We start from the raw sequence: 26,025 nt of genomic DNA, 5'->3' as shown, positions 1-26,025 counted from the left end.
CAGGCGCCTGGCTGGCATACTGTGCCGCAAGGCGCTTATGCTACGGAACGGAGACGGAATGGCCGTTCCAGCCCGCAGCCGTGATAGCGGTATTACAGGCCGAGCTGTGGTCAGATGGGGCTGAGATATTACCACCAAATACTGAGCCACTATCAGCGGTATCTGAGACTCTGTCAATGGAGGCTGAGCCAGTGTCAGTGTGACGGATTCACTTCTGTCAGTGGGATTGAAGGGCGAGCAAGCAGGTATGCGATGATTAACCATCAGACTCCAGTGGTGGTTGAGCCAGATACACACAGTAAAGACTAAGCTGCATTCATTGTAAATTAGATTTTTCTCATCAAAGGCTAAGCTGCAACTGTTACTATGCATGTAAGCTGCCGAGCCGCTATAACATGATACTCTTCACCTGAGCTACTGTTACTCTAGATTGAGCCAATGCCACTTAAGACTGAGCCACTGTCACTGTCGGCTGGGCTGCAGCTGGTTCGGTAGCCAGCTGACCGGACATCAGATCCGGTATACCGCGGCTGGCCGCGGCCGATGGGCCCTCAGAGTGTCCTAGCCGGCCGGTGTGGACCCGACTTTATGTGCGCGGCGGCGCGGCAGCGGCATACCTAGTGGTGCGGCGCCGACAGGCCGGATGGTCGCTATAGCCGCTCGTAAAGGGCCTTGTTCAGCGGTTGCTGACGAGATTGATGGCGCGCGGCCGCCTGCTTATAACCCGTGCATACGCCGCACCGGGCGCCCTGAAATGCCATGCATAGACCGCGCCGGGAGCGGTCGATCCGACTCTGAACCTCCGCAAATCTAACATATTAATGGGAAATTTGTGAAATTAATCGGCTTCATTAACGAAACTTGAAGTAAACCAGGTTTATTTGAAGTGTGTTTATGTTACTCATTAAATGCGTACCTACAGCAGGTTTAAGTTTTACCACATGCCGAGATATCCCTTTAACATTAGCACGTGCATTTGGGAAATGGCTTCGGCCCGCCTCGGCTAATGTTGAAGGTATTTGGGAAACGATTCGGCCCTAGGGCTTTTTGATTTTCCCAGACAAAGTTTTACTGAATATTCTGAGCGGCAGAACCAAATCCAAAGAAGATATTTTCGGATTGTGTGTTCACTAACAGCAACAGCAGAAGTGAGCAAAATTAAGTGACGGCGTTCTCACTTACTTTTGCTGTCAACGTAATTCAACTAAACAAGGGTAGGTATCGTTCCAATGCCAATGTATTTATTGCTGCAGAACATGGTCAGAGTACCTACTCATTATTACAACATAATGCACGCAAAAAACGAACACTTTAAATGCGCGAAGCATCTTAACGAGCCACAATGAAACATTTGGATATTGTTCCAGCTGGGATCTAAGACGCGTTTGATTCAGCGTTTCACCCAATTTTCGGTTTTCTTCACGGTTTCCTCACTACTGCTGGAAGTGGACTCCATATCTTTATTCTAATTTCTGACGCTTCACAATCTTCATCCTCAGCCTTTTCAAACCCTAAATAAGGGGGAAGTAGGAAATTTCATCTTTCATACTCAACGCAGCCCAATAATGAAAAACACAAAATAATCACGGTGACTATAAATATGATCATAGTATTAATATAATATTAACACAATATTAAGAATATAATAATATATATCAAATGAATATAATATTAACTGTTGCGCGGGTACGGCATGTGGTAAATCTCTTCCCAACCTTGGGCTGTGAAAATGCAATTTTATTCACCTCGGTTTTTGGCTACGGACCTCGTGCCTACCGGCACTCGGTCCTCCGCACAAAAACCTCGGTGAATAAAACGCATTTTCCCAGCCCCGGTCGGGAATATATATTCTTTCAGTTATAGGCCGCTTTAGCTGATCTCACTGCTTTTTTCGCTGTCCACTGACTGCCTGGGTTTTCTGTCAGAGTCCACGTCCGCGAGGCCCCGGGGGACCGGCCACCGCCTGCCAGCTCCGACACTGTTTATCTGAACCTCGACAGAATTCAATCGTGAAATCGAAATTACGGGATCGAGGCGAATCTGGCGTCCAGGCCTGGAAATCCCCCCAAGCCGGGCACTGGCAGTTTTCGTATATCATCGGATATTTGGAAATCCGGCTTTGCTGGCCAGTTTTATTTATAATCTGCACTGGATCGAATCATGGACGAAGCATGTCTCCTACGTGCTCTAGCCGCTTCATTGCAGCCAAGCTAGAAATGTTCTGTGTCGCACTGGATTCTGAGCATGTTTGGGATAATTCTGTTTGGAAGTATGTAGTATGAAAGAGAAAATGCATCACAGTGCTAACGTCTTAGGCAAGAAGAAAGGAGAACACACCTTACGACAAATGAGCTTACGATAGTCCGCGAAAGCCATTAGATCCGCCGATCATGATCCGTCTGGCCTCGGAGGGAGGGCCAGCTTGTCCATGGAGCCGGGGTCTTTATCTGGCCAGGCCAGCAGCTGGGACCGCAGCCAGCCCCATCGGCACCGACCAGCTGCGATCGTAAAGACGACCATCGTGTTACCGCAGCCGGGGCGGGCGACCATCGGAAATGGAGCCCGACATTACTGGTGAGATCTAATCACCGGGCGGCAGCGGCCGGATCCTTAGCTCGCCACCGGATCAGTGCGGTGACGGTGTGACGGTCGGCGTGACACGTGACGGGCCGTTACAGGTTGTGACGACGTAACACCTCCACCAGATATGAGGGCGCTGACTGCTGAGACTCTTCTTCGTGATTGGTCCTCATAAGCAGTGAGAAAGATGTCCTCTTACAATGAACACTGTCTTCTTGCATACCACTCGAACACCGCCCAGTCCCATTCAGTCGACCTTTGGGGCACCCGTGGCGCTGGGCCGCTACAGTTTCTGTGACAAAGCGCTCCACCTTACGGTGACCGTTCATGCAAATTCCACGAACGCTCGTGACCGGAATGGCTGTCGACGCTGAGGGAGATCGTCACCTCGTTCTCCGGTCGGTGCGGAGCGGCAGAAGCCACTGAGAGAGGCCGCCGCGCGGCGCTGATGTGTAATGCCGTTTCCCTGTTCGCCGGCTGAGTCGCAATGGCCTCTGCGGCGGGCTGGGCTATTGTGGCGGTCACAGAAAGGTCTCTGAGACGACGCAGGGCGGCCGGCCGGTCCCACCGCCGTCAGCCGCTCGCTCTCTCTGCCGTGACTGAGATCGATTGAACCAATATCTGGTCGGCGACGGCATCCAGGGGTCGGCATAGCGTCTCTCTCTCTCTGTGAGTCTCCCGCAGAGCCCACATCAGCCATCAAAGGATACTTTAATCCGGCTCATCGGGACCCCAACGGGTGATAATTGCTGGCTGGGAACAGTTCCATATATGACATCCCGACAGCATGTGACGCAATGCTATAAGGCAGTAGCACAAACCCTCAAAAGTGGCCATAGTTACATGTTTATTGCCGATATATGGTGCAATACTTTGGGGGCGCCGAATCGATGGCGTTGATTGGATACCATTTATAAATCCAGTTAATACAGCCGCTGCGTTGATGTAGCCAGCGAACGTCACACATCGGACATTTTTATGACATTGATTTATTGACCACAGCCTTGCCTGAAATTTCATTCCGAGCACTGTCATTCTGTCAGTAAACCTACATCAATCTAATATTGAGTTGTACTCATTGTTGTCTCGCAATCATCGATTTGTTCTGATCGATTTATAGCTCATGTTTTGTTTCACTGTTTTGTTTTGTTATCCACGCTGTAAGTTTATCTATAAGTTTGTTATCTACGCTATTATAGTTTGTCTTTGCTCATGGCCGATGCTTATGCAACAGGCACCGTTCAGCTTTGTAATGCAGTCATGGTCTAATAAAAATTCTAAAGGAATTCAAAAGTGAATTACTAAATTCAAAAATCAGCGGGCATGTGTGGTAAAGCTTTTATAGACGAAGGTCTCGGCAAATATACTCTGTCTCGCTACTTTCCACGTCTTCTGCGCTGCCCGTTTTCCTGTTTTGTCTGACCCGCCAGTCGCGCCAGTGTCCTGTCTGACCTCTTGGAATCACCTTTCTTACCTGACTTTTTAGTCTTCCCGTCAGTTTCTCCTGTCGTCTTGGCTCACCTGTGTGTCTTCCCTGTCTCGTCTGACGGCTGTCTGCCCCTGTCTCTGTTCGCAGACTTCCCGACTCGGCAGCTGCGCGCCAAGCCAGTCCGTCTCGATGAACTGTGCAGGGACACCAAGTTCACCAAGCGAGAGATCCGCATCATGTATCGCGGATTCAAACAGGTCAGCGACAGTGGACTGCAGCCAGGGTGGGCTATGGGCCTCATCGGCAAGGGTGGGCGGGCCGTGTCTAACAGGAGAGGGCAGACAGCGCCGTGTCTCACCGGAGGGAGTGGGCGGCGCTCTGCCTCATTTGTCTCAGCGAGTGCCTCAGCTGGTGGCTCACGAACGAGTGTCAGCTAGTGCCTTATGGATTTTGTCTAACAAGCGACTCATTGGCGAGGAGAATGAGTCATAAGCGGAACGAGAGCGAGAAGTAAACGAGACAAACATCTATCGTGTAGTATATAACTCAGCCTTACTAGTTAGTTGAACCTTTTTAGCAGCGTGTGTGTTCTGATTGACAGGACTGCCCAGATGGCATAGTACAAGAAGAGACGTTCAAGGAGATATACGCCAAGTTCTTCCCTTACGGTAGTGAGTATTTACTGGTCTTCTTTTTCTCCCTTTCTCCTTCTTTTTCCTTGTCCCTGATATATTGGTGGCCGATCAATAATCGATGGGTTAATAATTTCTTTGTAGATTGACGACTGTACACAAATGTAAAATATGTACCTACGATGATAAAGCATTAATTTATAGAATTCAGCGCGAACCTAAAACTTTTACGGTGTAGTTCGTGACAAATGAGATACTGGCGAAGAGGAGATGAAAGAGGAAAGCTAGGTGTTCTTTAAAAAAGGCATCGTCTGTAAAGGATCCAAGAAATTTACCATATCATTCTGTCATATTTCTCGGTGGTTCGTAAATAGGAAACACAATTACATTTCCATTTACTCTGTGCGCTCATCCCTGCAATCATAGCAGTACCCTACACAGTGTCTCACACATGTACGTTTACCTATTCTACAGCACGACAAACAGTCCTTTCGTTTGTTTCAGACTCCAGCTCATATGCTCACTACGTGTTCAAAGCCTTTGATGTCAACAGCAACGGTGAAATCGGGTTTAAGGTGAGACGTCGAACCACACTCCCGCTATCCCTATTCTGAGCTCCAGTCTTCATACAGTGCAGTCTCAAGTTTTGCCATCGCTTCATTTTCCATGGGCAAGAAACAGGATAGCTATTTTCTCGCCCACTAATGTTGAACACAATGCCACAGTCAAAGCAAAGCAGTACTGGGTCTATTTAAAAAATAGGGCAATGAGAGAGAGAGAGAGAGAGAGAGAGAGAGAGAGAGAGAGAGAGAGAGAGAGAGAGAGAGAGAGAGAGAGAGAGAGAGAGAGAGAGAGAGAGAGAGAGAGAGAGAGAGAGAGAGAGAGAGAGAGAGAGAGAGAGAGAGAGAGCACGTAGGCATGTGTGAGAAATGATAATAAAAAAAAATGATAAGAAAGAACGTAGGCATACACATAAATTTGTTCTTTTAATGTTATGTATCGGTAATGTATTAGTGTACTGGTGTTGGGTACTTTTGTTTTGCTGCGGACTTCTATTTGGCCGGCCTGAACCTATTGCATCCGTAAGGAAAAGCTTTTTTGAAGAAGACTGCTGCTAATCGTCGTCTCGATTTCCCTTGTGTATAATCCCTTGCCGTAGTACTTTTATTTCATCAATGCCCTAATGCAAACAACACATGCATTGCATCAAATAACACTGGTGCTAATATTTCTATTTAGCAAGACCATTTACTCAATGTGCATTATCTATTTTGATTTGATACACATATAAGTGCTTGCCTCACCATACTCAGAACAATTCCATGTGACCACTTGCTTTGATTACCGTGATAAGTTAGTTTGCCTCACACCTTGCCCTATTTTCCCTCGTTCATCTCGCCTGCCTTTTCTCTGATGCAGGGCCTATTGTTCAGTCTGTCCACCCCACTGCCCTCACTCAGCTCACATATCTCTCCCCTTCAGGACCTGCTGGTCAGTTTGTCTACCCTGTTACCCCCTTCCTCTCAGATCACCCCACCCCTCAACCCTGCAGGACCTGCTATCGACCCTTCTGCCCACCTTCACCCTACCCCTCTCGCCTCCAGGACCTCCTGGTCAGTCCAGTCCACCCTGTTACCCCCCCCCCCCCCCCCCACCTCAGCTCACCTCACCCCTCACCCGACCCCTCTCGCCTCCAGGACCTCCTGGTCAGTCCAGTCCACCCTGTTACCCCCCCCCCCCCCCACCTCAGCTCACCTCACCCCTCACCCGACCCCTCTCGCCTCCAGGACCTGCTGGTCAGTCTGTCCACCCTGTTACCCCCCAACACCACCACCTCAGCTCACCTCACCCCTCACCCCACCCCTCTCGCCTCCAGGACCTCCTGGTCAGTCTGTCCACCCTGTTACGAGGCTCCGTATACGACCGGCTCAGCTGGATCTTCAAGCTATACGATGTTAACGGAGACGGCTGCATCACGAAGCGCGAGCTGCATGACATCATCGCTTCGGTGTACGACATCGTCGGCCGCGACACCTCGCCGGTGAGGATAGGGCCAGAGGCTAGGAAATATTCATGATGAAGAGTATTATATTCAGCATGGACCTTGCTGGTGAGGTAGGATCCTGCGTTTAGCCAGATCCAGCGTAAGATATGCAGATCCAGCGTAGGATAGATGCATTGGGCACATTTCCGGTGAGGATAGAGCCGCCAGAGGTTATGACAGATCCATGGCGAAGAAGGTCAATGCCGGCGACTTCGCCGGTGAGGATTTATCCTGAGGTTAGGACAGACCCAGCGTAGGATGGATCCTAAATCGACCTCACCTGTTTATTAATTTCACTGCATAATTTGCATTAATTTACAAGACGCGAACCCATTTTCAGGATAACATCAGAAAATCGTCAATCTTCACTGTGCTCGGCTCTCACCCACCCTTCTCTCCTCCCTCCCTCCCTCCCTCTCTCCTCAGCTGGAGGAGAGACGGATCCGGGACCATTCGGAGAAGATTTTCGCCCGCCTGGACCGACAGGGCACGGGCGTCGTCACCGTCGACCAGTTCGTCGAGGCGTGTCTCAAGGTGCGCCGACCAGCCAGTACCGGTCAATATAGCGATGTGGTGGTTCACCTCAGATGCCCCGATGACTTTTGGTTTTCTGGGCCTCTCCTTACCTCTATAACCTCTCCTAGAGCTTCTTCCTACCAGCGAGCGGGGAGGAAGACCACAATTATCTTGTTTCGTAGACCTGGGTTCCTCAATTCATTATTCCTGACAGGGGCCGGGGATTTCTCAGTCTCATTCTTTCAGGGTCTGATCCGGGAGAAAGTACCCTGTACCCCCTGAACCCGCTGTAACCCAGCGGGGAGGAGTGAGGCAGGGATAGAATATGGCTGAAGTTTAGACCATATCCGGTCTCTGACAGAAATGGCCGACTGTGCGGACAAAATCTCCGGTGATGACAGCCGGCTGACTTCGTGTGGGATTGGCGACGTGTTAAAAGTGGTCTCACAACGTACAAATGGAATCCGGAAATATTAACGTTCCTTATACCTAGGCTTTCCAGGAAATCCTAACAAAAAATGTCGAAATCCTTCTGAGATGGATATCAAATCATATTTCACAACACATTGCTCACAAAAAGCATTCATCAACTTTCTTTGATCTCTGAATTTTTTCCTTTGGTATAGCTTTTCTACCTTGGTGACACTGAGATGCCACGTGCCGTCTGCGCAGGTGACGTCATTTCTCCGCCTCTGACGTCACACTTCCTCTCACAGGACGATGTCATATCATCTTCGCTGCGGGTGTACAGTTCAGGATTCGAGCACGTCTGTTGACCCGGCACCATCTTCCGTCTGTGTGAGGTGCCGGTCAGGTCATCGCTGGGTTATTGGTCTGCACGGCGACGAGCAGCGTTCGTCGGTTAATGTTCTTTCAATGTGGAAATGCCGCGCTAGCAGTCACGGGGAGCGCATGAGTGACAGGGCGAGAGAGAGAGAGAGAGAGAGAGAGAGAGAGAGAGAGAGAGAGAGAGAGAGAGAGAGAGAGAGAGAGAGAGAGAGAGAGAGAGAGAGAGAGAGAGAGAGAGAAAGAGAGAGAGAGAGAGAGAGGGAGGGGAGAGAGAGAAAATGAAGGGAGGAGAGAGTAGTTATCTGATGGTGTCGGCTGGCATCGGTCAAGGCTGTTGATCGCAGTCAGGCAAGCGTAGAGTAGTGGTCAGGAGCGATGAGCTCGAAACGGCAACGGCAGTTGTAAATAGCGCCAGAGGAGAAGCAGCCGTAGATGCCAGAATGTTCATGAGTTTTTCTACAGTGTAATTCTCAGCTAGGTGCGACAATTTTAGTGTGATGGGACATGTAGTCCGAATGATGACCGCGAGTGTGTGCGTGTGTGCGCGCGCAGAACGTATGGGGACATGTGCGAACAAATGTGGGTGAGTTGTAACGCGCGCCTGCTCCACGATAGAATATTGTGCGACCTGTGTTCGAAGGAGAGCAATACTAGCAGTGCAAGGATTCCTAGGTGATTTAGCTGCGCTTGCAATAGAAGGTGAATTACATATAGCGCGGCACGGTGACGGTGTTATACTCAGACATAGGTTTTGATATTATGTATGCTAGTGGCAAGGTGTTTGCGGTATTCACACTTGTGTTGCAGTTATAAATATTTATGATTAAATCGACGTTCATTTTTGGAGTTAACTCCTTTGTTGTCTTGAAAATCTCCTAAGTCATCTACTTATTACTTTAAGTCACAGTTTGATGCTTTAATTATTCGTTTGCTTTTAACACTTCGGTTACAAAAATGACATTCTAAGGCCACAAAGGACTTATAAAACATAATTCAGGAAGAATCTTTGCTGCGGTTTAAATTTGATGTTTTCTTTCGAAGTTGATTTGTCACTACATGAAGCCGTTTGTATATATGATATGACCTTGTAGGTACCTACCTAATACCAGATATTGTTCACTATCAAATTGTTATCGATATATGCGTAGTTACAGTGAATGATCGTTATAATGTTCCTTGTTCATGTAGGTAATACCTATCCGCATATAACTGTGGTTATTATTAGATGGAGATGCATTTTTAAGCCATCCAAGAAAACTAAGCCATAATATGTGAAAATAGATGAAGCCATAGTCTTGATCTAAAGATAAAACAGCACTGACCAACTCCACACTGATTTATTTTGACACATACTAGGCATAACCAAGAATTCAAATAAAACATGCAGGCACATCTTTAAAAGACGTAATCTGCTGGAAAAGGTATACGTATGATGTTAACTGTTTAGGTACGCAAAATGATTGCCCAATTAATTTTATCCAAAACATTGTTTCATGGCGCCAGGTTGTGCATAACTACATACAAACAATGCGTAGGTTGAGAAATTTGTGGATTTTACGCGGGAAATATCATACATGTTCTCCTTTGCACGTGTAGCTGTGATAATGCTTGAGATGTTACTTCTACAGTTGCTATGTTTGTCATTTAGACAGGGCTCATGTAATACACATTTTTCGCTCACCAAGGTACTGTAGTGGGCTTAGTTTCAACGGTTGCGATGAGGAACAGAATGTGATCGTTCGTTTGTAAAAGGTAGGAACAAAATGTTTAATGCATGTGTTTCAGATGGAAGTACCTATGTTTCTTATCAACAATAACATTAAAAATCAGTACCACATCTTCACCTTATCCGCAGGACAAATGAATGTTCCGCTATTGATTACTTAATTAAGAGAATAAGGGCAAAACATCCTTGGTTGTCTTCCTGATAGTGAGCCGCCTGTTTTACATTTATCATACACCTTTATCATCATATAAAGCACCTTTCAGCCCGGATTATAAGCTGTTGCAACGCAGCCCTCATTTTAGCAAGGATAAGCTGGAGGGGACCGACTTCATTTTCCCGTTTGCAACAAGCCACTTTGAGCCACTTTGTTCCGACAAAATCCATCCTTCATCTGGGATTTGGTCTCCAATCAGACCGTCATTGTGATGCATGCTGGGGAGGACGAGTAAAGAGCCCTGGATAGTGGTTTTACGCTAGGTTGATCCGACTCCGGCCTGTATTATGCGCTATCAGGGCGGCGAGGGCACGACCTCAAAGGCCACTAGTTGCTGCTCTGAGTGGTATTACTCTCTAGGATGGCTGGTGAGCCTTTTGATGCCCGAAAATGGGTGGACTTTATTTAAAGTCCTTAGTGCGCCATATACCTGTATAGACCTTTGACTAGATCTTGACTTTTAGACGTGAGAAACATGCATAACAGCGCTGAGATTTTAATTGCCTTATTATCGCTTCCAAAGGCTCATTAACTAGCACGAAAACTTATATTCACCAACATATATCGGCACCTTCGGCTGGAGACTCGGCGCTGCGCTGCGCTGGTTGACAGCCCGCTCCCTAGATGGCACCAGTGGTAAGCGCCTGATTACATGCTGTGCCGCATGACACAGGCCGAAGTCCCGCAATGTTACAAACGCCGCACTGTGATAAACAGCATAAATAATAAGTCTTATACATAGTTGATTTGTAAGTATCTTCATAGTGAAGCTTCTAAAACTGATCAATGAATTCCAACAGGTGTTTTTTTTCGGCAACGATCACCTGTAATCGCAGTTTCTATTAGATAAAACTTACGCAGGAGAAGTTACCCAACCATTTATAGATACAGGCTGTCACACTAAGCTGTCAAACTTCAAACTCGCCTTGCAATTTTATCTAAGCTCTGGGTATAGAGCGATCAATGTGGAACGGTTGGTGGGGTTTTCACATGTCCGAGGTTCTAGGTACAACAAAAACGTGTCCTGCACCGTGCTTGACACGAAAGTGTTTTCCCAGCTGTTAGGCTACACACATACATAATACTGTTCTCTTTCAAGAAAAAATTTGACTGCCGTGAAGACTGAATGATCGTCTGCCAATGTCCGGTGCCAATGGGACACACGACAATTAGTTGTTTCACTCAACACAGATGGCGCCGGTCCCGGGTTGCAGTCCTACGAGGGTTCGCTAGGTGGCGCCCAGGTCGAACGTTTCTCATTCTCTTGGCCATAGGTGGCGTCTGCAAGCTCAGCTGTATGTGACATAGCTATATAAGCAACAGTCTGGGAATTCTGAGGAAACGATTTTATTATGCGTCATGCCTTTCTTGAAGAGCGAAAAATTTCAACGTAATCATTTAATCGTTTCATCTAAGACGAGCATTTAGAGTGGTATTTGCCTTGGGGTGAGAGCAGCGGAGCCCGCGGAGGTCAGCTCACGAACTTCTCCAGTGACTTGGTATCAAACTTTCACATGTGCCTAAACGATGTACTATTGGTCTCAAGATAAGGGTCCAGGCGGCCTGTAGGTTTGATGCGGTGAATACCCTCACCCTCGCCACAGCTGGAGTGGGGGTAGGGGAGGGGGTGCGTCCGGCCCGAGTCTGACAGCGGGGTCGCTCGCCACAGTGTGGTGTCCTGCGGTGCAGTCGGAATCAGGCGGCATTATGCCGGCGGCGGTAACCGGTCGAAGGGCCTGGCTCAGTCGCGTCTCGAGACGATTTACCGAGCAGGCTGTCAGCGATAGATGGGAGGGGGTGTGGTCAGGGCGCTGTTTGATCACCAAATCAGCATGCTGTCAGTGTGCTGGCGTTTCTCATCTTCTCATTGGTCGTTGATGAACCACACGTGGTGTGTGCGATTGACCAATGAGAGACTGAGACGCCTGTAACTGGCTTCCATATATTGGAAAACCGACAGCAAGCGGAAAAAACGACAGTGCATGGGGCGCACTAGCTTTAAAGCTCACTCCGCGAAAGCATAACTTCCCATGGTTGAGGTTGACGAGTGTTACCTACCCCAGACTTCTTGCGATTGCTCTCAACAAGGCAACCATAGAAAGCTGAAAATAGCACACCTGACTTGATTCAAGCCGATTCTCTGGTGACACCAACGACCAATTACATTTTCAATTCTCGTCGAGTCACTGACCTTTGACGTCATAAAAGACTTCACTCGGTCCTAAAATATTGCGGCTTGGCAACTCCGTCATTGCTAGGTCAACTTCTGCAGATAAATAAAATTCACATGACTTCATATTCTTCCGAGACCTTGCAACTTTTCTGACTCGTTATTTTCTATAAAGTTCACGTAAATCTATGTCAATGACGTGACCTCACCATCGTAATTCAACAAGGAACAAGGGGTATATTAAAAGCTATTTTGATGACAAAAAATGATTTAAGACTATCGTTTGCACATGGAGTCGTGCTCGTATCGCTTCACTCCGTGCAAGATAGATGCTCAACTTTTGCGTTTTGAACCATGTGCAACGTCATAAACGACATTACATAGATATTGGAGCTTTTTTGTCATTAACTACCGTTCCAACTGAAATACAGGGTGATTATATATTAAACCGCGAATAGGTAGAACAAATCTTTTAAACGTCAAGCCGTTAGGCGAGACGTTTAAAATATTTTTTTCCACCTACGAGCGGTTTAATAATTTCATCCCGTACCGCCGATATCTTTCGGGTGCTTAATGGTAAAGAATTCATTTTATATAACAATACGACATATTTCAGATAGACGAAATGTCTACTAGACGTTTAACAGTTTGTTAATCGTCTAGACGTTTAATAAATCAGTTACACGACATCTGATAATTTTCTCTCTTTACACGTAAAGCAATTGTAAACGCTGTCTACGGTGTGGGATAACCGCATTTAAACATCCACGCGCTATCCCCTAAATTACAGGGTAATCAATAAAAGATGACATAAAGTCAGTCCTGCCAGAGGCATAAGACATAATGCATTAGCAGCTCATCGTTGGAATGATAAATCTTAGACATTTTACATCGCACAAACAGAAATCAGTTGTGTCGCTCGATGAAAGCTTGCTTCTCCGCGCGGCAGACCTCGGCCAAGACCTTCGCTCCGTGCACATCCTTGTATGGAATCAACTTTTGTGTATTCTTCGGCGAAGGAGCATGTATTCTTCTTGCGGGTGCTTGCTGTAGCGCGAGCCACTTCTCGTCACTCAATATTACCCTTTCGAACCATTCTTCCGCTTCACTGAGCCGTGAGCCAAAAGGTGCACGCGCTTCCAGCCTCGACACCATGCTGTCAGGGTAGATGACGGTCATTAGGATCGGGCGATAATGTTTCCAGTTCAGTTTCTTATTGTGGAGGATTGTCCATCTTAGAGATGTCAATCGAATACCAACTTTTTGGCATACCGATACCAAACCGATACCAACTTGGTATTTGGTGTTTCGAGGCTAACACATTTGGTATTTTGTTGGTAGGTATTGTGAGTCCTCGCTTATGTAAAAGAGACCGTGACTTTGGTAAAAAGTTGGTATTTCCCTGATATTCCCAAGTCGGTTCGGTTTCGGTATTTTCCCACGGTTCCTGTTGGTATTTGGTTTGGTATCGGTATCACAACTTTCTGTAACTGACATCATTAGTCCATATATTTAAAAATGCCTTCCCAGGGTTTCTTAATCCATTGCGAACGTGAATACTGGACAGATTATTAAAGAATTGCTAGACTCTCATCACCTTCGAGCAACTGAACAAGATCCGCACCCCTTGTCACTCTGCAGTCTGGATTTTTCATGCTTCATGGACTTCACCGTTTAACCTCAAGCAACTCAAGTTGCGGAGCGAACTCAAGAGTCCAAGACCCTTGATGAACTGAACGCTGCCGTGTGTCGTCGAAGGCCTCGTCTGCACGATGGCCGGCGATCATTTGGGGCTCCAGCGGGGGCTTACTATTCGCTAATGAACACCCTGCACCTGTGCACGTGACCTGACCTCAGAGGTCACATGTTGCTCTGACACTTTTTTAACTTGATTGTGAATCGCTGGGTGTTGTTTTTGTTTGCAAGGCGTTTAGCTTAATTATGGGTGAAACGGCGGCGGGGTCCAGCACCCCCCCCCCCCACTCTAGACCCCTCTCGGTTTTCAGAAAGCCGATAGGTCCGACGACTGACGAGGAATAACGGATACAACGATACAACGACAACGAGACACGTGCACTCTTGAAATATGTCTGTTCCGTGTGGATTTGATTTTTGAGAACGTTGGCCTTGTCTTGTCTATAAGCTGAAATCGCCAATCAGCCTTATGCATTACCTAGCTGCATCGCTTCGAGTCCCATCGGTGGGAATGGCTTCTATACTCTACACTATTCGTGCTTTCTTGGAATGATATCACGTTCGATAGAAGTATGAAGCGAACACATAGCGAACGGGGCGAGAGTAACACTTAACATATTGTTTACTGGTTAACCCTACCGAAGCTTTAACAATGCAGTTTTTGAAATGAACTGTTCAACAGTTGTTCAGCGCAATAAACGAAATTATATGAAACAACTTAGGAAATTAAAAGTTATGAAGGTTGAAATATGCAACCGTTAAGATAATGATATAAATAGTGATTAATGACGTTGTCGGCGGTATGCCGATCATGACAACATTAATTGCTACGTCCTAAACAAACTGCCACGTCTTGCAGTCTAAGGTGAAACTGCAATGAATGATGTGTGAGCTACATGGTCCGGCATAAGTTTTATCCTCTAAAAAAAATGTTCTGTCTAAGTTGCTACATAGGGGACAGCGATTCTCTTTAGCGTTCAGTTTATTTCCCACGAACAGGAACTTACATACGAACGCAAATTTGCATGCTGGTAACTAGGTTGTGCAGTAAATACGGCTGGATTTTTTTTATCATACCCGTTTGAGCTGTAACGACAAGGCGCCGAGGCTGGCCGCCGACTTCTGTTTGTCCAGGTCCTGCTGGACGATAGCCTGAAGTTCGTCGATCAGGATGAGGTCCGAATGGCAGCCGGCTAGCATCTCTTTCCTTCAGAAGTCTGACACGTTCAATTCGCACCACCGCTAGGCCTTGGCAGAGCGATGAGCTGGCGCGCCGTCCTGATTGAAAATGCATGCCAACATGTCATTGACCATGCGTTGGCTTAGTATTGGGCCGAAGGTAGGTAATGAGCCTCGGAGAGCTCTTCCAATAGCGTCTCACGGTCCTGTTTGGAGATGTGATAGCGCTTCAGCGCGAGCCGCTTGGCCAATTTTGTCGCTAACTACTGGCCCCTCTTCCCGGCCGCCTTTTTCAATGCGATTTATGTAACGTTTGAAATGGTAGGCGCACGCCGGCAAACTGGAACGATCAGCAACTCTGCCAGCAGCCGTATGCGTATACCAACAACACCGGACTGTGCAGACAGTTCGCCCATAATTAAGACTTGCAAACAAAAACAACAGGCAGATGTCCCAACCAATCAGCTATGACACGCTGTGCCATTTCGGCCTGGAGCATGCCGACCGTCTGGTTCAGCTCCCTTGATAAAAATTTCAGACCTTCATGTAGCGACACAGCCGTTCAGGTGGACAATCTCTGTGAAACTGGCCGTAGCTCGGTGATCCGTGACCCGAGGTCCGTTCGTCACCTCATGTTCTGCGGCCAAGGACCGTGCAATGCAGGAGTGCAGCCTAAATCGTCATCCCTCAGGTGTAGACACGATTAGGAACCGGAAAGTGTTGTCATAGGTAGTGGACATAACTTTTGTGGAACCCTGTAGTGTCGTCCTCATGTATAGTCTTTCATTGTCAGCGGGGCGCTACATGGAGTTAAAATGGCGAGCGGCCCTCCCGCCGGAATGGTGAGCGTCCTTCTCTGTCAAACGCGGCGCTAGTTTCCGCCTAAGCTCCGCTGGCCCGCCCAACTGCTATGCCATGCGGCACAGTCTACAAGTACAGGTGACCGGTCGCGAGATCGGAGCTCCGTAGCACCGAGCGAGTGTGGCGGAGGTGGGGGTATTCACCGCATCAAACCTACAGGTCGCCTGGACCCTTATCTTGAGACCAATAGTACATACGTCGTACCTTGCGTCGTACATACAACAGGACACGCTCAATCCCATCCCTTCCTCGTCCACGCCACGGCAGCGGGTTAAATACCAGCTTGGCATTTGATGGTGACCTAAATCCTTTTCTTGTTCAGTCGGAGCTAACTATGTAAACCAAGGACGGAAAGGCCGCGGCCGCAATGAAACAGCGGTGGTTACAGCGGAGCAACAAAAACAGGTCAGCTGACCACCGGAACTGGGCCGTTCGATGGCACCTGCATACCTCAATCACCGGGTATCGAAGCACACCGCAGCCAAAGGCCCACCGGTCCTGCACGCACTGTCAGCGGAGGGGTGGGGTGAGGGCGAGCCCCCACTGGGGAGGGGAGGGGCACGGTGTGACGCGTCGTGCGGTCGCCATGGAGTGGTCAGGGGTGGCGGTGTGGGGAGCCGCGACTGAGGCCGGTCGATGTCGTATACCTGGGGTGGATCTACATTGTTGTGTTTGCTTTGAACAACATGGCAGAAATAGAACGAGTTCTGAGAAGTGAATTGAATTTTCTTGGTACTGCTGCTGCCATATGATTCACTTCATAGTGATGGTGCATCCGACAGATATTGATAAAACAATGACGAGGGGTGCCTCAATGGTGTTCAAGTTTCCGATGCTACAGCTGCGCTACTGAGTAATGTAATGATTAGAAGAATAATACCTACAGGAAATTAACTGTCAAGTACAACTCCAGCGGCCAACAGTGCCTTTGCTGGGGTCAATGGTTGGTACATGTTCACTAGCATCCAGATCACTGAGGACAATCGTCGCTAAAACTCGCTGGAACGTCGGAGGTATTGCGCAATCACATTGGTATGTGCTTACAGTAAAATATTTTCATTTTTATCTCGACCTGCATCGTGCAGAAACTTCTTGTTTTTGTCCCTTTAACACGCGCACTGCAGGTGGGGTTGTTTTCAACCCCCCCTGTGGTTTTTCGCAAATCGCGAGAAAACGGCGGCGCGTAGCGCCGCCAAATTTTGCAAACCTGTTCTCCCAACTTTTGCACACCTTGAGTAAAAATTTTGACCCCAGGTGACCTATGGTCAGGTCACCAGGTCAGGTCAAGTGACCCTACCTCGAAACGTAAATTTCGAAGTTTGCAATCCCACCAAGCCCACAGTTGTTGAGATATGATCTTGAAACCCACAGGAAATAGTAAAGTCATCACGAGCTACAACTTGTATATCTCGGAATTTTTATATCGATGACCTAAGGTCAGGTCATTTTTGCGACCGGCCCATTATAAGTCAATGGGAGAAATTTTAACTTACTCTGAATGCCATCCTATGACTTCAATACGCTCAGGATCATAGTACCAGTAAAACGCCTTTTGGGCGAAGGACGAGCGAGCGAGATAGTGAGCCCTGCACGTGCAGAAGGGCGAGAGGGTACTTTCAACGGGCTTGTGCAAAGCACCCTTCTAACCGGTCGCTAGCAGTGTACCAAATTTGAACGCAATCGGCCCAGCCGTTCCTGAGATCTGGAAGCGGCATTCTGCACGTGCGCACGTGCAAACGGGGTCCAAAATGACTTTTGCACTGCACCCTACTAACCGGTCCCCAACCGTGTACCAAATTTGAGCGCAATCGGCCCAGCCGTTCTCGAGATCTGGAAACGCCCCCTGCACGTGCGCACGTGCAGTAGCACCCTAACCGCAACACATGGAAATGCACTGCCTGGTGGGTGCCTACCTGTATGCCAAGTTTCAGCGAAATCGCCCCAGTAATTACCGAGTTACTGAAATGGGAACAAATTTGGCACCTCTTATTGTTGTATTTTGCACGTGCAGTGGGGGTCACTCACATAGATCAAGAGTATCCGACCTTTGGTAGAAGGGATGCAGCTACCTTATAAAAATGACCGCAAGACAATCGCTCAAGCCGCTGCTGAGATATGGGCCTCTCAAAATCACTACTTTTGGAAAACTGCTTGAACACCCTTGACTTTTCACGTGACACGTGCCACGGCGGTCACTGAGATGTATCAAAAGTAGTCAATTACGGGGTAGAAGGGATGGGGCTACCCAGCAAAAAAGACCGCAGGCCATTCGGTCCAGCGGTTGCTGAGATATAACCCGCGCCCCACTGGGGGGGGGGGCTATTTATAGCCCCCCTCCCGTTTTTCTGCAATAACTTCCAAACCGCTTGACGAATCGACGCCAAACTTTCAGTACCTTCGGCTGCATCAATTTGACACCTTGTGTCAAAATTTGAACTTCGTAGCTACCATAGGTCGGCCGGAAATGACGTCAGAGTGACGTCATTTTCGTCCGATTTCGACGCAAAACATTGAACCACGGCAATCGCTCCCAAGAGCTCAGTTTTTAAGCTAGATCCAATTTCTTTGCATGAAAGGACTCAGAATTGACCGCGCTATCAAACTGCCATCTCGGATTTTCAAAACTTTGAAAATTTCGAAAATTTTATATAATAATATTCAAAATTTATATTTTTATATTTTTTTCAAAAAGTTTTTGACTTTTCGAAAAAACCGGAATATATGTGACAGAACGCATGATTATGACTAACTCTAGCAAGTTTTAGCTAAATATCTTCAAAAATGGCCAAGTTATACGGATTATTGCAAAAAATTCACAATTATTAATTTTTCAAATCAATTTTTCAGTACGTATTTGACATCGTACACCAATATAAATGGCACCATCGTGTTCCTGAGCTCAAACTGCATCCAATAGACACCTTTTTTGTTGAAAAATTTCAACTTCAAAATTTGACCTTTTTTGACCTGAAAGTGACCTGACCTAAGCTAATTTCGACTCAAAATGACCTTGAATGACACACACGACATCAAATTCGAAATCTATGGCCTAAATGGACCATAAAACATGTGTCATGTGACCGACGCATGATATAATATTTTCGTGACCTGTGATGACCTGACCCTGACCTGAAAATCAAAGTACAAGTTTGGTACCCTCAAGGTATTTAGAGCATCTGTTCACGAGTGTGGAAACCAAAAATGAGCCTGATCTGACTTGTAAGACGGCGGCCAGAGCCCAAAATGTGAACAAGCCAAAGTGCTAATAATTTTTACTTTGACCTGACCTGTGACGTCATCGGTGACCTCGAGGTCAATGAAATTAGGTTTCGCTCGACAGTTTTTCCGGGGCTATCAGACGCCGTTTGAATTTTGACGATCGGCCCAGTAGTTTCGGAGTTAGGAGGGGGGGCTATGAATAGCCCCCCCCCCAGGAGGGCGTGTTATACACAGACCCCAGTGGGGCGCGGGATAAGCCTCTCAAAAGCGTTACAGGCCGGGCCGGGCCGGGCCGGGCCGGGCCGGGCCGGGCCGGGCCGCTCATACTGAGATTTTTCCGTTATATTGAAAAGACTCACTTCGCTCGCTGCGCTCGCTCGCTCGTAATTACAGGTCCCTGTTGGTGATTTCACCGAAACATATCACTTATGACCTTTGGATGGTGATCTCCAGGTCATCTTGGTCACCTGAGGTCACCAGCGGGTTTTCTTCAATAACTTGAGATTGAATAGAGATAGAGACTCCGTTCGACGTTTATCGTGTTTTTCTCGTCAATGCGGATCGAATGATATGCAACATGACCTATTTCGGTCAGGTCATGACCTTGACCTGAGGTCAAATTTTCAACTTGACCTTTCGAGGTCATATTATATATCATTCGATGCGCCTTGACGAGCTAAGAACGATGGCGTTCGAATCGATCCTCTGTCTTGTGTGCAAGACAAGTTATTCAAGAAAAACTACCGCGAAATTCCTGTTGTGAAAATCGTAACATTTTGTCTTCGGTGACCTCTGGTGACCTCGTTTTTGACCTGACCCAAAAATGATCTTTGTATTTCTTGTAGATCTCATCTCAACCTATCCAACGCCGTTTACCGCTTGTCGCTACGTTGCGCCGTTTTCGAGATCTCAGGGGGGGTTGTTTTCAACCCCCCCCCCCCTGCAGTTCGTGTTCGGCTCAGACCCGCTGCAGTGCGCGTGTTAATGCAGTGGTGCCAATCATTGCAAAACACAATGCCTTTTTCCGTCCAAAAATGCGGAAGCGAACCTGTTTTGGCACTTAATAATTAATCGATGCCACTCTGTCACGTCACCCACCGCCACCCCTGACCACTCCATGGCGACCGCACGACGCGTCACACCGTGCCCCTCCCCTCCCCAGCGGGGGCTCGCCCTCACCCCACCCCTCCGCTCCCCAGCGCGGGTGCTCGCCCCTCCCAACCCCTGACCCCTCCGCTGACAGTGCGTGCAGGACCGGTGGGCCTTTGGCTGCGGTGTGCTTCGATACCCGGTGAGTGAGGTATACAGGTGCCATCGAACGGCCCAGTTCCGGTGGTCAGCTGACCTGTTTTTGTTGCTCCGCTGTAACCACCGATGCTTTATAACCGTGACGGCGACTTTTCCGGCTTCTGTTCATTTATTTCGTCCAATGTTGCGGTATTATCTTCAGATGGGTGGATTTGACGCATACGGCACTAAATGGCGAATTATAACTTAGTTACCAGCGACTCGCTGCAGTAACGAGGGGTAACACTTTTATTCCCCCTGCATTACCTTTGCATAGTTTATGCACGGCATACAATTTAAATTGTATTTATCACTAGACTGAGGCAAAACCTATTCACACTTAAAGTCACTATACAATTACACCGAAACAGGCACCGTTAAATATGTACACTTTCCCACACGCATGAATGACAAACAGCCTGAGTAAAACTATCCCTAACTCACGATGTATGAAATTAAATAATATATGTTGCTATCATGTGCAGTACCCGTCATCACATTGCTGTGAGGCGCATTGCAAGTCATCAGTACAGTAGAAATCTGTCTGCAATACACCAGCCAAACACCGCAAGACGCCCTCTCCATCCTGCAGACACCGCCAGCTTCGGCACTGGGCGTTTAGGGCGAGTGAAGATAGCGACGCCGGGCCGCACTCTTCGCCGTTGTCTTTCAGCTGTGGCGAGCACATCCCTCGGAAGCACCGCCCCGACAGGCACCCCTCGTCGAAGTCACATCCCATTCCGTTCGGTAGTCGTGTTGGCGACATCACCGATGTTACTGACGAACGTGGCACCGGTGGAGGTGTTGGCGCCTCTGTCGGGGGCGGTCGTGGTTGACAGACTATGTCACAAAAGTTGGACAGACACTGCACGTCGTCCGAGCACCTCACGTTGTTCGGGCGCCGTCGGAGGCAGCTGTTGCCGTACAGGTCTCGGGAGCAGTACTCGAGCGGTCCGCAGCCGAGCTCAGTCATTGGCTGCGGACACTGGTCGCTGAAGCAGAGTCCCGAGCGACAGGCACCGGACTGACACGCCTGGTCGGAGTCGCACCGCGCGCCGCGCGCCAGTCTCTCGGAGCAGACGTTACCGCGCAGTGTCGGCTCGCAGAACTGGTGATGCAGACATTGCCCGACACCAAACGGCTTCCTGCACTCGTGTCGGACGCAGCGTCCCCAATCGCAGAGGTGCGACAGGCAGTGCGCGTCACTGCCGCACATGTCACCGTCCCGCAACTGCGGACGGCACGCATTTCCCGTCGGACCCGAGGCGCAGAACTGCCCTGGGTCGCAGTCCTGTGTCGAGCCGGGCTCGGGGCAGCGGTCCAGTTTGCAGCGCCCATCGCGGCAGGCTCCGCCGAGACACTGCACCGAGAGGTCACACTCTGTGCCGACACCCCTCCGCGGCGCGCAGTGGTGGTCACGATCGCAGTACTGGCCGGTCGGGCAGCCGGTCAGGGTCAGGGCCGAAGGGCAGGTGTCATCCCTCGGACGGCATTTGTAGCTGCCTTCTGATGATATGCATTGCTCACCTCTGGGGCAGGCCCGACCGCCGTCACCGCCTGGCAGGCACTGGTCCTCCACACAGCGGTAGCGGTAGCACGAGCCACTCTGGCACTGGTCGCTCTGAAGACATGGCTTACCCTGACCTGACTTAGGCACGCACGAGTAGGCCAGAGAGCAGACGTATCCGACCGGGCATCCTGCGTCAGATAAGGGCGCCTTGCAGCCTGAGCTCTTGGAAAAGCGCCTCTTTTTGACGATGTAAATCGTTGGTGATTCAGGCTTGGTCTGTGTCACGGCAGTGACAGCACTTCTCAGCAATGCCCAGTTGCGGATGGCGCCGCTGTTAGACGGGGAAAGCTCCCTGCTATGACGGTTGACGGGAACGCTGCCATCCTCCGTGGTTCCAGAACTGGATGAAGATGACGTTATAACACAAAACACGAGCACGAGAATGGCCGGTAGGTGCATGACAAGGGTGACGTTACGGCCACAGGATGCGAAAAAGCGTATTAGTACTGGGCTAGTCTGGAGCAGCGCGATTTGTAGAGTGCGCGGTGCGCACCAATAGACAAGTGCAGTCCTTCTGCAAACGACAGTGAAATATATAGCGAAATCAGCGCACACATCCTGTCACGATGATCGACCAAGAATCCTGGGTCAACCGACCTCACCCAGTTATTCTCATTGTTGGCTTCTCGGCTTGATTTATACCTGTTTCTTCCAGTTTCCGTTTCGCCCTCCAGTAGATCGCGTCACTGACCTCGTGTTCTCGTTAACCAGATTGAATTGCAGCGTCGCTACCGGTTTTCTTCCGCTACTGACGATGCAGCTACGAGTATAAGGTATGCGTGTTTCGTGATAATTGGCAGCGCGTGCAGAAAAACAAGAACATTTGTAGGTCGACCTAGAAATGCATACATAATTAAATTCACATCGTATCTTTGGAAAAAACCTAGTGCAGTCGTCAGTCGTATAAAACTTGTTCCGTTGCCCTAGATTCAAAACTTACATGCGATAAACTGTCTCAGAAACATATCGCTTTATGTAGGGTAGCCTGGGGCAAGACGCCCCAGATAATTTATTTTGCCACATAAATTTTGTCCCACATCACCTGAAAGGCCAAATTTGTGCTCAATGCGTTCTTTGGACATTTTACTTTAAATTGCACCCCTCAAATTGATTCACTTATGATCGGACTCCAAGCTAGGAAGTGATTTGTGAAGCAACTGCAAATGGGGCATTTTGCCCCAACCCCAGGGCAAAACGCCCCACGGCCTGGGGCAAGTAGCCCCATACCTTAGATTGAAGATTTAACATGGTAGTTGGCTAAATCTTATGTGAGAGGTCCGTTAGACCTCTGGAGGCACGGCACTGAAGTTAGCACATTCCATGCTGTCAGGTGCTCAGCATATGACACTGTTGTATGAGCAGGTTTTTCACCTACCTCATAAGACCAAATAATAAATTATTGCAATGCAAATGTTAACAAAATACTTCCTTTGCCATCCAGTTGCTGAGAAAAATACACATAAAGGCACAGAAACTTACTGTTCGCCAGCTACCGAACATTAGAAAGTGGGTAGCCCCAACAACACAAGAGGTAAAACGCCCCAGGGGCTTTTTGCCCCGCGACCTACTGGGGCGTTTTACCCCATCACGTAGTTCGGTCAGAGAACAACGCCTTGCACTTCAGTAAGACATAATTTAACACGAACCAACCCGGCATGATAAGCGTTAGACAATAGTTGTTCAAAATACATAAAAGTCGTTAACCTAATGTGGACCATAAAAGAACGCCATGATTCATAATCTGACAACAAAACATAAAAATCACTCAAAAAACACATTTTTGGCTATATCTCCCGAAAGAGTCATCACAATTTCTTTCCAGTCTGCTCATATAATGATCATATAGTGCACATTTTATAGAAGAGATGATGTTTCCCCAGAACCCTGCCAGTTCCGAGAAACATCGGTGAGGCGTTTTACCTCGGCGGGGCGACTTGCCCCGGTCTACCCTATCTATTCAGAATATTGCAGCATACACCACCAAAGTGATCAGAATAGTGGTTGATGTATGGCGCATTTGAAGACCATTTTGATGGCGTGTCCAGCTCGATGGGCGCTGAAGCAACACTCACGGATCTCCGAGTACAAGTACCTATACTCACATCCTCCATTCCTCCCAAACCTTATCATTAGCGTTGCAGTGGCGGTCGCAGGGGGGGGCCATCAGGGCCATGACCCCCCCCAAAGGCAAATCAGGGGGGGCCATCATATCATTTGGCCCCCCCCCAAACAACCGATGGGCCCCCATGGCCGTATGGGGCCCTGGCCCGTATTCGATTGTCACGAGGCTCGAGAAACCCACGCCAGCCATTAACAGCTCCCATACCAGTCTTTGAGGGTCCTACACTGACCTCTGAGGGCCCTTCAGTGGCGGTCAAGCGTCCACATTGACCGCTGAGGACCCACATTGACCTCTGAGGGCCCTCCACTGGCCTTTGAGGGCCCCTAAACCGGCCTCAGGGGCCCAACCGGCCTCTGGTGGCCTCATTTCTGTCTCTCGTCTGAGGGCCCCGCACTGGATTCTGAAGACCCGATGTCGGCCTCTGGGGCCCATCTTGGCCGTTGAGGGCCCTCCGCTGGTCTCTGGGGTCCAACGCCGGCCCATGCCGGCCTTTTAGGGCCCCACACTGACCTCTAAGGGCCCCATGCTGGTCTGTAAGGACCCACATTAGCCTCTAAGGGCCCCCCGCACTGGATTCTGAAGACCCAATGCCGGCAGCTCAGGGCCCGCATCGGCGTCTGAGGGCCCATCTTGGCCTTTGAGGGCCCTCCGCTGGCCTCTGGGGTCCAACGCCGGCCCATACCGGTCTTTTAGGGCCCCACATTGACCTGAGGGCCCCATGCTGGCCTGAAAGGACACACATTAGCCTCTATGGGCCCCGCACTGGATTCTGAAGACCCGATGCCGGCCTCTAAGGGTTCGCATCGGACTCTGAGGGCCTATCTTGGCCTTTGAGGGCCCTCTGCTGGCTTCTGGGGTCCAACGCCGGCCAATGCCAGTCTTTTAGGGTCCCATTCTGACCTTTGAGGGCCCCATGCTGGCCTGTAAAGGCCCACATTAGCCTCTGATGGCCCCCCGCACTGGAATCTGAAGACCCGATGCCGGCCTCTAACGGTCAGCATCTGCTTCTGAGGGCCCATATTGGCCTTTGAGGGTCTTCTGTTGGCCTCTGGAGACCAACGCCGGCCCATGCCGATCTTTTAGGGCCCCACACTGACTTCTGAGGGCCCGTGCTGTCATGTAAGGACCCACCTTAGCCTCTGAGGGCCCCGCACGGGTTTCTGAAGACCTGATGCCGGCCTCTATGGGCCCGCATCGGCCTCTGAGGGCCCATCTTGGCCTTTGAGGGCCCTCTACTGGCCTCTGGGGTCCAACGCCGGCCCATGTCGATCTTTTATGGCCCCACACTAACCTCTGAGGGCTCCATGCTGGCCTGTAAAGACCCACATTAGATTAGCCTTTGAGTGCCCAATATGGTCTCTGATGGTCTCAAACTGCCCTTTGGAGGCCCTGTACTGGTCTCTGAGGGCCCTAAACTGGCCCCTAAGGACCCAAACCAGCCTCTAAAGGTCCCACACCGGCCTCTGATGGTCCCATTTCTGTCTCTGGGACCCAAACTGACCCTTATGTGCCTCTGAGGGCCCCGTACTGGCTTCTAAAGGATCGATGCCGGTTTCTGAGGACCCATAACGGTCTTTAAGTGCCTCATACCGACACCTGAGGCCCCACACTAGCCTCTGAGGGGGCCCAAAACTGGCCTATGAGGTCTCTACACCGACCACTGATGGCCCTATTATGTTCTCTGGGGGCTCAAGCCTTACCTTTGGACGTCACGCACTTGCCTTTGAAGGCCCACATCAGCCTCTGGGGCCCTACCTGGGGCCTTTGAGGCCCTTCGCTGACCCTTGGATCCAACGCCGGCCTCTGGGGGTCTGACACCGTACTATAGGGGCCCCATTGCAGCCTCTAGGCGATAGGTATCGCTGAAGCGCTATCGATGGGCCGAAGTAAGTGTGGGAACCATGGGTGCAGTGGGCGCAGTTGCACCAACAATAATTCTGCATAGGGTGCAGACAATGTATTCTGCATCCACAATAATCTGGAACAAACCCC

General features: G+C 49.2%; 2 protein-coding genes across 2 annotated transcripts in view; one reads left to right on the top strand and one right to left on the bottom strand.

Moving 5' to 3' along the window:
• LOC122388095 (Kv channel-interacting protein 2-like) overlaps positions 1-9,670 on the top strand; it is a 51,294-nt gene extending 41,624 nt beyond the window's left edge. The window contains exons 3-8 of the mRNA XM_043378881.1: positions 4,157-4,266; positions 4,611-4,680; positions 5,146-5,216; positions 6,518-6,682; positions 7,112-7,219; positions 7,918-9,670. Of these exons, the coding sequence (XP_043234816.1) occupies positions 4,246-4,266; positions 4,611-4,680; positions 5,146-5,216; positions 6,518-6,682; positions 7,112-7,219; positions 7,918-7,977 (495 nt within the window). The 5' untranslated portion in view covers positions 4,157-4,245 and the 3' untranslated portion in view covers positions 7,978-9,670. The remainder of the gene's footprint in view (positions 1-4,156; positions 4,267-4,610; positions 4,681-5,145; positions 5,217-6,517; positions 6,683-7,111; positions 7,220-7,917) is intronic.
• Positions 9,671-21,069: 11,399 nt separating this feature from the next.
• Positions 21,070-24,022, bottom strand: LOC122388087 (keratin-associated protein 4-12-like). The gene is made up of 3 exons (XM_043378869.1): positions 24,014-24,022; positions 21,268-21,770; positions 21,070-21,154 (listed from the first exon to the last, which is right to left on the bottom strand). The coding sequence occupies exons 1-3, from the start codon at positions 24,020-24,022 to the stop codon at positions 21,070-21,072; spliced, it is 597 nt and encodes a 198-aa protein (XP_043234804.1).
• Between the last annotated feature and the right edge of the window lie 2,003 nt (positions 24,023-26,025).

Source organism: Amphibalanus amphitrite, unplaced genomic scaffold (assembly GCF_019059575.1).
Source record: "Amphibalanus amphitrite isolate SeventyFive unplaced genomic scaffold, NRLGWU_Aamphi_draft 000308F_arrow, whole genome shotgun sequence".
Lineage (NCBI taxonomy): Eukaryota > Metazoa > Arthropoda > Thecostraca > Balanomorpha > Balanidae > Amphibalanus > Amphibalanus amphitrite.
The sequence above is the reverse complement of the archived record's forward strand: the minus strand, read 5'-3'. Positions and strand labels throughout refer to the sequence as shown.